Below are 13,296 nucleotides of genomic sequence, written 5' to 3' on the forward strand. Positions count from 1 at the left end.
AGAAAGAAATATATCACTGAGCTGTAAACTCTCCTTCCTCCTAGCTCTCTCATTCAATTTTTTCAGGAGCACTATCTCCCTGGCTCACTTACATGTTTATTGGAATCCCTCTCTCTCTGCACATAGATTAATTTGGACATGTCATAGTCTATAGATGTTTTCTTTAGTACTTATGTTCTATTAACAATTTGGGTTTAAAATAATCTTCATGTTGTCATAAACTTCATAGCTGATGTTTAAGACTTCATAAGCTACCATCCTGCATATCTTTTATTTATATCACTTCTTGGGACTTTTAAAGCTATGTCTACATTCTCTTATGGAGCACGTACACCACATATTACTGTCAGGACAAAGTAAACCTAGAGCTCCTTGTATTACATAACTGTATTTGGAGAAACATACCTTCCTACTTTGACTCTGGCATAACCTCTTTCCTATCTTTCATTTCTACCTCATGCTACAAAAGAAGCAAGATTGTGTTGTACCTAGTTCAGAAAAATAACCTATAACAGGCTTATATATACAATTAAAACCAGCAGGAGAATTCAACTCTAACATTACACTAAGAAAAAATTGTGATATAAACCATACATACCAAGAAGCTTAGTGGGATATGGGTTTATTCCCACTGGTGACCAATATCCTATAATAGCTCAATTATCTCTGCAGGGCTCATGTTCCTCGATTTTCTCCTTACATTCTGTATTGCATTTTCTATCCTGCTGAGCCTCATTATGCTTGTTATGGCTCTAAGCAGCAACTTCTCCATCAATAGAAGTTTCCTTTGATAGTTCTCTAGTTTGTGTTACTGCTAACAGGATTTTTAGGAAGGTCTTGACTTGAACTAGCTGTCTATGAATGGAAATCTATTATAGAACGTCTCTTTTGAGTAAAGCCTAAAAAAAGTATAGCTCACATAAGACTCTTAATGTACATGCACCAAAGAGTCCTGTGGCACCTTACAGTGTATAAGGTGCCACAGGACTCTTTGCTGCTTTTACAGATCCAGACGAACACGGCTACCCCTCTGATACTTAATGTATATGTTTTCCCAGAAACATGCAGGCAGAAAACTATTAACTGACAATAAACTTAAATAAAAAAATCTTCTCATCCACAAGATGCAAATTGTAGAACTGTTTTTGTTCACAGTGGATGCTGATTCTTTGGAATACATTTGAAAGAAAACATGTTTCAAACACCAGAAATTTGATTCAGTTGCCTACTTCCTTTCCCAAGAATGCTACAGAAATCTGAAGATTATCTATACCTTTTTTAAAAAATTGTGGTGCTCTTTAGCATACTGTTAACCTAGTTCCACCAAAACAAACAAGCAAAACACCAGTATGGTTAACAGCAGTATGACTGACATACTGTACAGCATATTCAAATATATTTCTTAAGATACCCAACAATACTTTTAATGTCTTAAAATACTGAGATCCAAACAACACAGAGTAATAGCAGTAGTAATAATAGTAATAATTTGTTTTTTGAAGCTGGGTGCTTCAAAGAAAGCAACACACACAAATATAATTTTAATAATATTAATGTGTTGTATGTCTACAAAGTCACATCACTTAAAGTGCTTCACAAAACAGTTACTCCTCTGGCCTGTAAGGTAGATAAATATTCTTAGCCTAATTTTATAAATGTAAAAAGCCAGGCACAGAGTTGTTAAGTGACTTGCCCAAGGTCACACAGCAAATATGTTTCACATCTGGAACAAAATACATATCTCCTACCTCTCAGTTCTGTGCTTTATTAACCACAAGCACATGTTGCCTCCTGTAAAGGGATTGTAAACTTTATTTAACAGTAATTCAATTAAACCATGATCCTAAACTGCTCAAGTAGTTCTCTGACTTTTTTTCCCTTTCCAACCTCATTTCTAAAGAGTAGCACAGAAGCCATTTTCATGAACTTTAACAGGCTTTGGATCAGGCCCTTCCTGCTTACATGGTAGGGATTAGAAATGAAGGCAGGGGAGGCATGAGGAAAATGGAAGTTAAGATTGAAGATCAGAGAACTATGAGTGAGTAAACTGATATTACATTTTAATTATATTACTTTGAATATTCAAGTTTTAAATAGTTGAAATTCTGAATTTCCTGCTGATTCTTAAAAGGTTTGCCCATCAATAAAGGAGACTCAACATTGCAGTGAGGTCATAGAAATTTTTTTCTGGAAAATTCAAAGAAAAATATAAAAACTCAGAGTAAAATAATCTGAAAAAAAGTGTCAACTTTGGCAGGGGGGAAGTGATTTCAAATACCCCTGCCCCTCCCCCAGCATTTTGGTGAAATAAATTACAGATATTGAAGAGGAAAACTTAGCTCTTTGTAGAAGAATAGCACAAGTAAAGGCACCACTTAAGTCCTCACAATAGGCTTTAAGTAATGCGTATGCCTTCTGATGGCCCTCTGTACCAGGGCGAATTGCACCCACACTTAATATTTAATAATATAAATGGATCAGATTGTTTCTTTGGGGCAACATGAGGCAACAACAAATATGTCTTGGCTGACATTAATCAATCAAATAATTTCCTTCTAGGATTCCTTTACCAACCTATCTCCTTTGAAGAAGTAGGTTTTCCCAACGTCCTCCCACCAAATTGCTGAATCAATACCATGGGGAGGAATTCCACTTCCAAGTGTTATCAAATCATGAGGGTACCCTGGCTGGAGAGTGGTATCCTTGAAGACCCAGAACTGGTTACCTGAACAAAAGCAGATACATATGTTAACTTCCAGAGCTTTCAGTATTACAATTAGAATATTCTAAGGAAATAAGAAAGACACTCAAACGAATAAAGCAATATGCTGATCCTGCTAAATATATTACACTGGAAAATGTTTCATTAATGAAGCCACTGAAAAATAAAATGAGGTACGGCCGACAGATATCTTATATTTGTACAGCATCTTTTATTCAGTACTACCCCAGAAAATTGTGCAGATAATCCACATAAGAATTATACTCAGACTACAGATGAAGTCACCTCGGGAGGTGGTGTAATGTAATCCATTTTACAAGAACAACACTACACAACAGATTTGTTTTTCACAAGGGAAGCAGGGTGAATTTTAGGGTAAAACTGAATAGGGAAACATTTAGATTAAAAAAATATGCATAACTCCTAGAAATTCTGATTTTCCTAGAGACCACATGTTCCTATTACCACGTGCTCTAATTGTGATACAGAGAGTTAAAATGTTTACACATGATACACTAGTTCATTTTTAAAGTATTTTATGAAACTATTTGATCATATCATCTATCACTCTTCTTCCATTGGGCATGCAAAGAGAGGAAATGAGGACATCGTGGCCCCATTTAATTCAATGGGAGTTTTGCCACTGAACTCAATTGGAAGAAAAATTTACCCTTTGAGAAACATTTTCAGATGCACCAAAGTGACTTGGGTGCCTAAGACACATTAGTACTTTCGAAAATGTTATAATCTGTGCTCCTCTTCTTCACCACTCAATCTTTTTCACCAGTCTACAACTCCAGCTTCCTCTATGCATCTGTTTCCTTCCAATCTCCTCCCAAGCCACAGAAGTCTGTAGAAGGTCCCAGGAGGATACTGACTTCCTCCACTACAAAATTACTTTTTCTCTCGTCACATAGCTTTATTTCTCTTTCCTGAGCAACTCCTACAAACCCATCACCTCTCTCTGCCTTGTCAGGCCCCTTCTGAGTTGTTTGGCTCCCTCTTAAACTCCATCTCTAGCTAGAGCATTTTCTGCAGGTGTGACTGGACACAGTCTTTTGGGTCTAGAATTGCTCCCTAACCCCCTTCAGTTCTAGTGTGAGGTTTATACACCCCATCACAGGGCTCTTCAATCTAGCAGAGAAAGGTACAATATGATCCAATGCCTAGAAGTTAAAGCTAGACAAATTCAGACTTGAAATAAGATGTACATTTTTAATGTTAAGGGTAAGTGACCATTGAAACAATTTACCAAGGGTCATGATGGATTCTCCATCACAGGCAATTTTAAAATCAAAACTGGATTTTTTTTTTTCCAGAAGAGATGCTGTAGGAATAATTTTGGGGAAAATTCTATGACCAGTGTTATGCAGGAGGTCAGACAAGATCATCACTAGATTTCTTACCACAGTCACTTCAATAATGTTTCATATTCTCATGGCAATCTAAGACAATGCACATTAATTTTAAAAGGTGGTGGAGGAGTCCTAATATGATGCATACTTTAGGATTAGTAACATCCCAAAATCTTAGTTTGTTCAGTGTCTTCCCTTTTCCTTTGTCTTATGTCATCTGTCCCTGTGTGATGTCATGTTGTGTTTACGTTACATTGTAAGCTCCATTGGGTAGCGACCATGTATTTATCCTCTCTCTCTATATATAACATTATGGACATGCATGTTGCTAAAAATGTTATTACTAATAACAATATTAATCTGTGAGAGTAGTAACTATTACTTAGAAGGCCTGTCAACAGCTTGGCAATCCTTTAGACTGGCATAATAGAAAAGGTCCAGAGAAAGGTAATGAAAATTATTAGACCTCTTGGGCCTTACCATACAAAGAGAGAGAATGAAGACCAGTGGTCAGGGACCTGGCATAAAACAGGTGGAACCCATCTGAAATTCACTGCAGCTCCCCACAATAGGACCCTTTGAGTGGAGCTGGTGCATCAGTGGACTTGCCTCTGCTGAATTTATTTCAGCCAGTGTCTCCCTTTCTGAAGCCATAACTGTCCTACTAATCACTTCTAAGTTGCCAATAAGTGGAGTTTCAACCATGACCATTAACACTAGTGTAAATTGGAATAAATCAGTGGTGAAACTGATCCAAAAAATGTAAACCAGATATTTGTCCCTCCTAATGCACTATATCCAGAAACACCCTTATTTATGACAGCCAATGGAAAAGATGTTTCAAAGTGCATTTGCCTAGCTACACGTCTATGCAGATAGCCCAGTGGCACATGACAGACATAAGAGTAGCAGTCCATACTAGTCATTGTATTAACTATGTGGCTGGGTAGGCTGCTTCACAAACACTTATCTACCCTTAGGCACTATCTTATGTAAATATTTTATAAGGAAACTTAACTTCGCCCCAAAGACCTAGGATCAAGTCTATGCCAGAGTCACTGGGATGGAAAATCTAGAAAGCTGTATTCCCAGTTTGTTTTATATTTTAGTTATCCCTCTGTGGTATTAAATAAGGGAATTCTTAAAAAAAGTAAAGGAAGGCTTTATCCCCTCACCTGTACCTCAGCAATTTACAGTATGCTTTCCTTTTCATCACATTTTTAATTAGGAAAGGGGATACAGTTTTAATCCCTCCCATGCTGGGTTTGCAAAGCAAATCTTTTATCAGTTTCTTTGCAGCTGCTTGTCACCTGCACTTTCAAGAAGAGGTATTCCAGCTTGCCAGAGGATACTTTTCGTGATACAAAGTCCCAGGTCACTATTGGTGCATTTGGCTTTAGGAGGCCTTTGTAGAAGCTTGGTTCAGTATATTTTCCTATGTATCAGCACCAGAGGAAAGAAGTGTGAACATATGAAATTTAAAGTTTCTCTAGGAAATTTCTGTCATACAGCCTAGTTTTCTCATAGTCTCCACCGTGTGCTCTGATACTGTGAACCTAATACTGCCTTCCAATAATGAAAACAAAGGCTTTCTGAAAGGTGTCTTACAGAAGATTCTTATGGAAAGACTTCCATTCATTTCATGTCTGATAGAGAGACCTAGACACATATAACCAGACTCTCTCTTCTTAAAATGTAGAAAATTCATCAGGCACATGTACATTAATGTGGCCTTAAAAATACTGAAGCAGCTATTAGCACCTTTGTGACAAAAGAAATCACAAGGAAAAGAGTGGTGAACCCACATGTATGTTCATCATAAAACCTGAACTTTTTACTTAATTAAAAAGATAATAAAGATAATTTATGTTTACTTTTCCAATATGCAATAAGGCAAGAACCAGATTTTCAAACTGTCAATTGCATAGTTTGGTGTCTTCTCTAGAAATTTCCCAGAAGAAAGTAAGTTATGATTACATTTCCATTTCTAGCAGGGGATGCTCAGTGTAAAACAGAAAGGTGTTGTCAAGTCTCTTTACTATAGGTTGTTAACATGTATCTATTTGGAAGATGAGGAAATGAAGATGACATGATACAGCCAATCAAAGACGCCAGACTGACATTATACATTGAGAAACACTGATCATCTTCAGAGCTATTGCATGTGCCAGGCAAGAGGAAGAAAGCAATCAGAGAAGACCTGCAGAGAGCTTTGTAAAGTCTAGAAAATAAAGAAGAGTTAGTCTATGAAGAGTGATCCTTTGAAATCCACAAAAGATTAGGTCTGTGCTGACCTAAAGGCCATTACATTTAATTTAATTAGGATGCTCTACAAAACTTAATCCTAGGGATGATAAGGCTCTATCCTGAGTGTTTCAGACATTCATTTCAGGTGGCCACATCTTTAGTATTTCACAGTTTTCTTTCTCAGCTGAATTATACCTCTGGGTCTCAAAACTACTGGTTCACTTGGCTGTGTATAAATAGATGGCTTCAGAAAGGGATCATAGTTGCAAGTTCAAGACTGAGAGAAGGATCATGTTTTCTGGACCCTTCCTGTTGGTACTTATGGTGCAAACAACAAATGGTGTTCAATGAATGATACTGTGCCAGGTCATTTCTGTTTTAGAAGATCATTCAAAATGAGAGTTGCTGAACAGCATGAAGATGCATGTTCTACAATGTATGCAATATTACTATTCCCATGTCTCACAAAGAGTAGTTGTTAGAAAATGATAATTGCCAACTGTATCCAATGAGTCAAATTTTGCTCTCACATATGCATGATCAAACCCTGAAATAACCGGGGTGAACATGAACATTATAAAAGGACAGCATAACTGAGCCGAATATCTGTTGTATATTCAGGGGGTGCTGGAGCAGGCGCACATGTGAAAAAAACAAGGCAAGACTAGAGTGAAACTCTTAATGAAATCCTCCTTAGCAAATTTCTTCCTTCTATTTAAGTAAATTTACTGTTGAGGGTAACTGGAGAGAACTTAAATCTGAGACTGTAGGACACTGAGCACTTTAGCAATTATGGGCAAGACCTCTATTGGTTATAACTAGAGAGCATTTAATATTTGCAGACTAAGATATTTAGTCTGCTATAACTGTGACCATCATTAATGGGAAGCATTATAAATAAGAAACCCAAGTGTTCTGTCTGGCTGCAGCTTTTTGTTGTTGTTGTTCTTCCTCATGTGGAGAAATGATATTGGAAAGTGGTTGAGTGTTGGTCAGGGAAGCACTTAGTGGGAGGAGAACTACAATTCAGAAGAGTTTCAGCAAGAATCTGAAGCTTTCACACTCAGAACTGAATACTAAGGGGGATTTAAATTACAGATCAGAGTTCGATTGTAGCTGGGATTAATTTCATTTATTTCTAGTTTTAATGAGCTAATTTGAAGTGACTTCAAAATTGTATCCAAATGAGTGGTTAAGTCACATTACTCATTATTTGCTTTCATTTAGTCTATATTTAGTTTCTTTTATAAGTTATAGGAACAATGTACTGAAGACCTGTTTATTCATTATGATTACAATAAAAATAAGGAAAGAAAACCAGACATTATTTGAACAATAATGGTGTGATCCTTCTTCCAGATACATGGTCACTCGTATGATAAGGCATGTGACCTATCTCCTTAGCAGCAGCAAGCACTACATTTGTTTTACAAAGTTGTTCCTTGCAGGTCTGGTTTGTGGATTTATTATTCTCATAGATTTTAATAAATCATCCTGTTTCATAAAGTCTAGTCCATCTTCTGACTGTTTCATTTTCACCATCTATTCCCTAATATAACAACAAGCAGGATGGTAAAGTCACAGGCTGAGAATGAAGCAAGTGATAAAGTCAAAATGTTTTGGGTTTTTGCAATAATGCTTCGCTAAATACTCGACACCAAAGGGAAACAATTTGAAAAAAATGGACTGTGATTTTAACTACCTGAAGTCTTTGAAAATCTATTGTTGCCATTCTGAAGATTGATTAGAAATACAGGACACACACAAAGAATATACATGTTTGCTTTAGCATACTGAGGTTTTGCTAGTAAATATTGGTTATTTTACACTATTTAATTATCTACTGACCATTATAGCCAACCACAGAGGAGAGATCAACTATACTACATCCCCTTTTGTATATAATCAGGATGTAAATTAATCAAAGGTTTCTTGAGTTCTCAAGAACTAAGTGGAGTATTTTTTTCATGTCATCATTATGCAAAAATAGAATTATATTATGTGCATTTTATAAGTATAAATATTAAGAAAAAATCTACTCATAGCAATAAAATCCATTAAAAAACCTCCTCTCATATCTCTTTGTCTTCCTCATTCACATTCTGGAACTCTCTTCTCCCCAGTGTTCTCATTCTAAATATTTTGTACCTCAATCTCAGTATGTTTTGTCCTCCTCTCTTTTTCCTCTAAGCTTTTCCAAGTCTTTCTGTTGATCTAGCTGGCCCTGTCACTTCCCTATTTACTGCTTCGTGATGCCCCACTACAAGTACATTTTAGCTTTCAAAATTAAACTGTCAAAGTAGTGGGATAAGAATTATTGAGAGTTATGGTGGCAGTGGTAGTGCGAATTTTGTAACAGCTTTTCCATTGCTACATTTGGCTGGCCATAGGTTTCAACAACGCAGATGTCTTGACAGTTTCATTTTTAACACTATTTAAAATCCAAAAGGTACACGGAATAAACTTTACTATCTACATTTTTGCCATTTTATAAATATATATGTATCTTTCTGGTGTTATTTTATTATCATTATTCAGTATAGCTGCCAGTACTGACTAACAATAAGAATATAAACATCTGGTTTTTATAAGCAGCCTTCTATGTTATACTACATACCTTGCATGCATTATGAGCCACAAGAAAGAAGGCTGTGTGTCTTCAACTCCCCAAAACAGCAAGCATTGCTTTATAGCCTTGCTTTCCAAGTGTGCTACTGAATGTTTACAAATGTTTTTCCTTGTATAAATAAATATTAATGTAAATTGAAGGGACATAAAACTAGTTCCCATTGAAAACTAAAAAGTCTCAATGCTTTGCGGGGAAAGGGAGACTTGATTCTACAAAAGCAGCAAATTTTTTACAAGTAGCCATAATTTATTAAATATGCCCCGAAAATCAGTGGTCTCCACAGACAGACAGTACAGAAAATACACAGCAAGATGTGGTGATAGTATTTATTAGTATGAATTTGGAATAGCAGAGCTGTAAATTATGAATACTGTCCCAAAGGAATGCAAATAACACCTGCATACCATACCACCATTACAGATCATCTGCATGTGCCTTGTATTTAACAGCATAGGTCTGCTAGAAAATGTAAGCTTGTTTTAAAGATTTTTATTTAGCTCCTATTTTATATTTCTTCTTCTTTAAAGCAGAATTGCCTCAGTGCCATTAATCCAGTTGCACAGGTGGAGGGAGAGATGACTGAGTACGAACAAATAAAACCAAACCCTCAAAACCTAAAAAAAGTATCTTAAGTAGGTTTTCTAATAATCAAGTTATTTCAAATTTCAGGTCTGCTGTTTCCTAAACATTGAGGGCCCAAATCAAATACATTATAGATCATTGAGATGGAATTAGAAAGGGTTGTTTCCAGATTTCTCATGTCAGAAAGTAGGCTTTTCTGTCCAACAAGATGCTGCATCTTAAAAATGTTACTGGGCCTAGGTTGCATATTGCTAGCCCTTGACCTTGAATCAGTGCAATTTTACTGGGAAAAACAAGGTGAAGATTATTTACTGACAACTGTGTTTGAGTGAATCTTCTTTTCTCCCATCCTATGGGCAACAGCAGTGTTATTGCTCCATAGATCCGAAAACATGAGAGAAAGATCGGTCAATCATAGAAGCCCTAGTCCACCTACTTCCTTTTAATAACAAAACCTCCAAAGCAAGAAGAGAGAAATTTTGATGGAAAATTCACTTTGAGGTCCTTTTGAAGCCTGCCCATGGGAAGCAGAGGACGTTCGAAGGAAGCATAAATACATATTCGCCTCTTTCTCCAGCACAAAGTAGAGATTTGAGAGTACTATATGTGTTGTAGTTGAGATTGAGTGTTACTTACCTCAAGAGAAGCAACCAGAGACTTCCTCTAAGAAACCTACAGTTATAAATACCGCTTCTGCTCAGCCACCAGACTGTTAAGCCTGCATGATCTCTAGGCACCATAAGTGGAGGAGTTAAACTTTATCCCAGGTCTGTGCTTCTGTCCCAAGGAACTGTATCTATACTTTACACAAATTATTTTGGTATCCATGGTCCATAAGTTACTGAATGATTCTGTCCTTGTACTGGACAAGCAACGAAGAATAAACAAAGCCTGGATCAGCAGATGGATAGTAGGTAAATATCCTTTTGGTTCACTGAGTAGGGAAGGAAGATATATTTAAAGAATGGGCTTGGTAATTTCTATCTGCAACTTTGACTACAATGTAAGGGAGACGATTACTATGATGCAGAATGGTGAGCCCAGAGAAGACGGTCCTTAGTGAACTCTGTAGTCTATTGTCACTTTATCTTGATCTTCTCTTGAGAGTTACAGAGGTCTGACAGTTTGATCTTTGCATGGACTTCTACACCCCAGTTTCAGAGGCACAAATAACACTGGCTGAAAACGGAAATCCCTGTGGATCTGTATACCACACACAGAAATAAGCTGACAATTGAGGAGATGTGGCAAGAATGCACCCGACCTCTATATCCAGCTCAACAGAGGGTGACAAGATCTTTGTGGAGGATTCTGAAAACAAAGGGGAAGTGGGCTGTTTCTAACACAACTAATATAACAGTAGGATCCTTGGAGAATGAGAAACCTACCTTCTGGCCTCTGCTCTACACACATTAATGCAAAGCAGGTTGAGAAGGCAGAAAAGAGCATGGCATTGACTAGAAATATACAATCTAAATCTTCAGAGAAAACTGTGTGTTTCTGTCCCATGGGACAGTAGCCAAGGATCTACAATGGCTGGTCTTTATGTCTCAGAGGTGATGCCTTTGATGGCAGAGTGCAGCAAGAGGCCATTAAAAAATAAAAGAGAGTACTGACATTTTGAGGATTCCGGCTATAGGAAAACAAGGGTCTTGTGGAAGTGATTCTTGCTGTGAAAGGCTTGTACTCCCAGGCATCCTGGTATCCTGGATCTGAGGAATACTGAGGAAGGCCTGGGTCTGCTCTCTGCACTGAAATTCAGGCCATGTATAGTGGGAATCATCCGCTAATGAATGCAACAGGCAGAGTGAGATCACTATGAGGGAAAAGGACCCTAGGCCTTCAAGCACCCTAAAAAGTGACTGTGTAAAAAAGGTGTTATGAGGTTCTATGTCCACTGAGTCTCATTGATTTGCATCTCAATTTTCAGTTCCATTTGCAGCTAAACCGGGCTTTTTCCGCTTTCTTAGCTGCCATGCTGATAAACTCATCCATAGCCTGGGGGCTAAAATGATTTCTTTCAATTTCTCATATTTGTCGGAGCCCAACGGCTTCTGGCCTAAGATGGCGGCCTGCAGGGCCTTAAGATGGCATCTGTATGGCCAATTGTAGGTCATCCAAAGGTCACACTAGCACTGTGTGTTACCTTGAGGGCCGTGTGCAGATTCCCGCTCTTTTTTGCCTGGTCACCTAGAGGTTAGGCTAGGGCCGTGTGCAGTTTCTGCTTTTGCAGAACCAGGGTAGGTTTAGTGCGTGTGCTACCTTAGTGCTGGTGCAAGGGGCCGTATGACCCTGGTATAAGTTCAAGGTCAGATTAGGTTGTGTGCAACTGTGCTAGTGTCTGTGTGCAGTTTTAGCAGCTTCCAGTGTGCGTGTGCAACTCGCCACATAGGGGGCAAACAGCTCGGACGGAGTGGTGGAGGGCTATGGGCAATCAACTTGGGCCTGTGTGTTTCAGGTTCTGGATAAAACTATGCTCAAGGCGGGGGCTGTTGGGGAGTGGTCCGTTATGATGAGGACCTGATAACCGTCGTTGGGGTCCGGTTATGCCGGCTCGGGACGTTGGTGTTTATTACATTCTTGGGTTTGCAGTGCTACTTTTTATTTCTGGGTTCTGCCCATTGATTATTTTTTTGGTTCTACCACGATTTGATTTAGCAACGGTATTTTTCTAGATGTTAGGATTGCCTATTTATTTCCCCGGATCCGATATGCGTCTGGTGTCTGCTCTGCTGGTCAGCTGCATCTGGAATATGGTACTTGTGTGCTAACTGCTTGTGCTAACTGTCTGTGCTTTGCCTAACTTCTCCCTTGTCTTTTCCCTTATTTGGTATACTACCACATGTACTGCTGTCTGTGATAAATGTTCTGTGTGTCTTGTCTGTCATAAAGTTCTATGTATATGGTACCAAATCTGAGTTATTGAAAGATTGCTATTAAATTCAATTTAATGTCTGTAATAATAGTGTTTGGTTAAGTGCGCGCATAATTCATTTAATTGGTATATTTGTTTGCTTTCAAAAGATCGATTTGGTGTTAATGGATGTAAATAGTTTATCCTAGGATTGTGTACAGTTTTCTCATATTCATAGTGCTGTTAGTTGGCTATGAAGTATTCAGTTGTGTGTTTCTGCGTATAAATAGTTTGTTTCTGTTAGTTGGTAAAAGTGCTCCTCCCCAGCCCCAGTTGTGTTCTTATCCCAGTCAATAAAGATCACTTATTGTTTAAGTTTGCCAGTTTGTCTGGTCTCGCGGTTCTTTCCTCACTGGATCAAAAAGAACTTTACCGAACCCAACCTTTTCGGGTCCGGACAATATTATCACCATAAATTAAGGTTCTGAAGGCTGAATTAAGACTGCACATTATAACTTACTTCATATTATGACTTTCATCTGTGCAAACCACTGATGATTACTCGAGTTTACACAAATGGCCTTAAGGGCCCAGGAAATGCCGACACATTTGTTAAAAGAAAGTCGGTGGTGGCTGGGCTTATGCAATCCACTGGGCCACCGACAGAGAGAGGTTCTAAATACACAGTGATGGGCAACCCTACAGAAACCCAGACAGAAAACACCTAACCAGGGACCTAGATAGAACCAACACCCTACAACAATGTGGTTAGGCTGAAAGGTGAGGAGAGGTGGAGTTGAGGAGCTGATATGCAGCACATTGGTCGATTCCTCTCTGATTCCTTGGTTACTGGATGGAAGCAGCTACAGGAGGTAAATCTCTCTCTTCTGCTGCTTTACTCTCTGTG

At 38.1% G+C, this 13,296-nt stretch overlaps 1 protein-coding gene across 1 annotated transcript in view; it reads right to left on the reverse strand.

Annotated features, from left to right (window-relative positions):
* MMP16 (matrix metallopeptidase 16) overlaps positions 1–13,296 on the reverse strand; it is a 239,776-nt gene that overhangs the window by 12,557 nt on the left and 213,923 nt on the right. The window contains exon 8 of the mRNA XM_032804586.2: positions 2,575–2,725. Coding sequence (XP_032660477.1) covers positions 2,575–2,725 — 151 coding nt within the window. The remainder of the gene's footprint in view (positions 1–2,574; positions 2,726–13,296) is intronic.

This window comes from Chelonoidis abingdonii, chromosome 2 (assembly GCF_003597395.2).
Source record: "Chelonoidis abingdonii isolate Lonesome George chromosome 2, CheloAbing_2.0, whole genome shotgun sequence".
NCBI lineage: Eukaryota > Metazoa > Chordata > Testudines > Testudinidae > Chelonoidis > Chelonoidis abingdonii.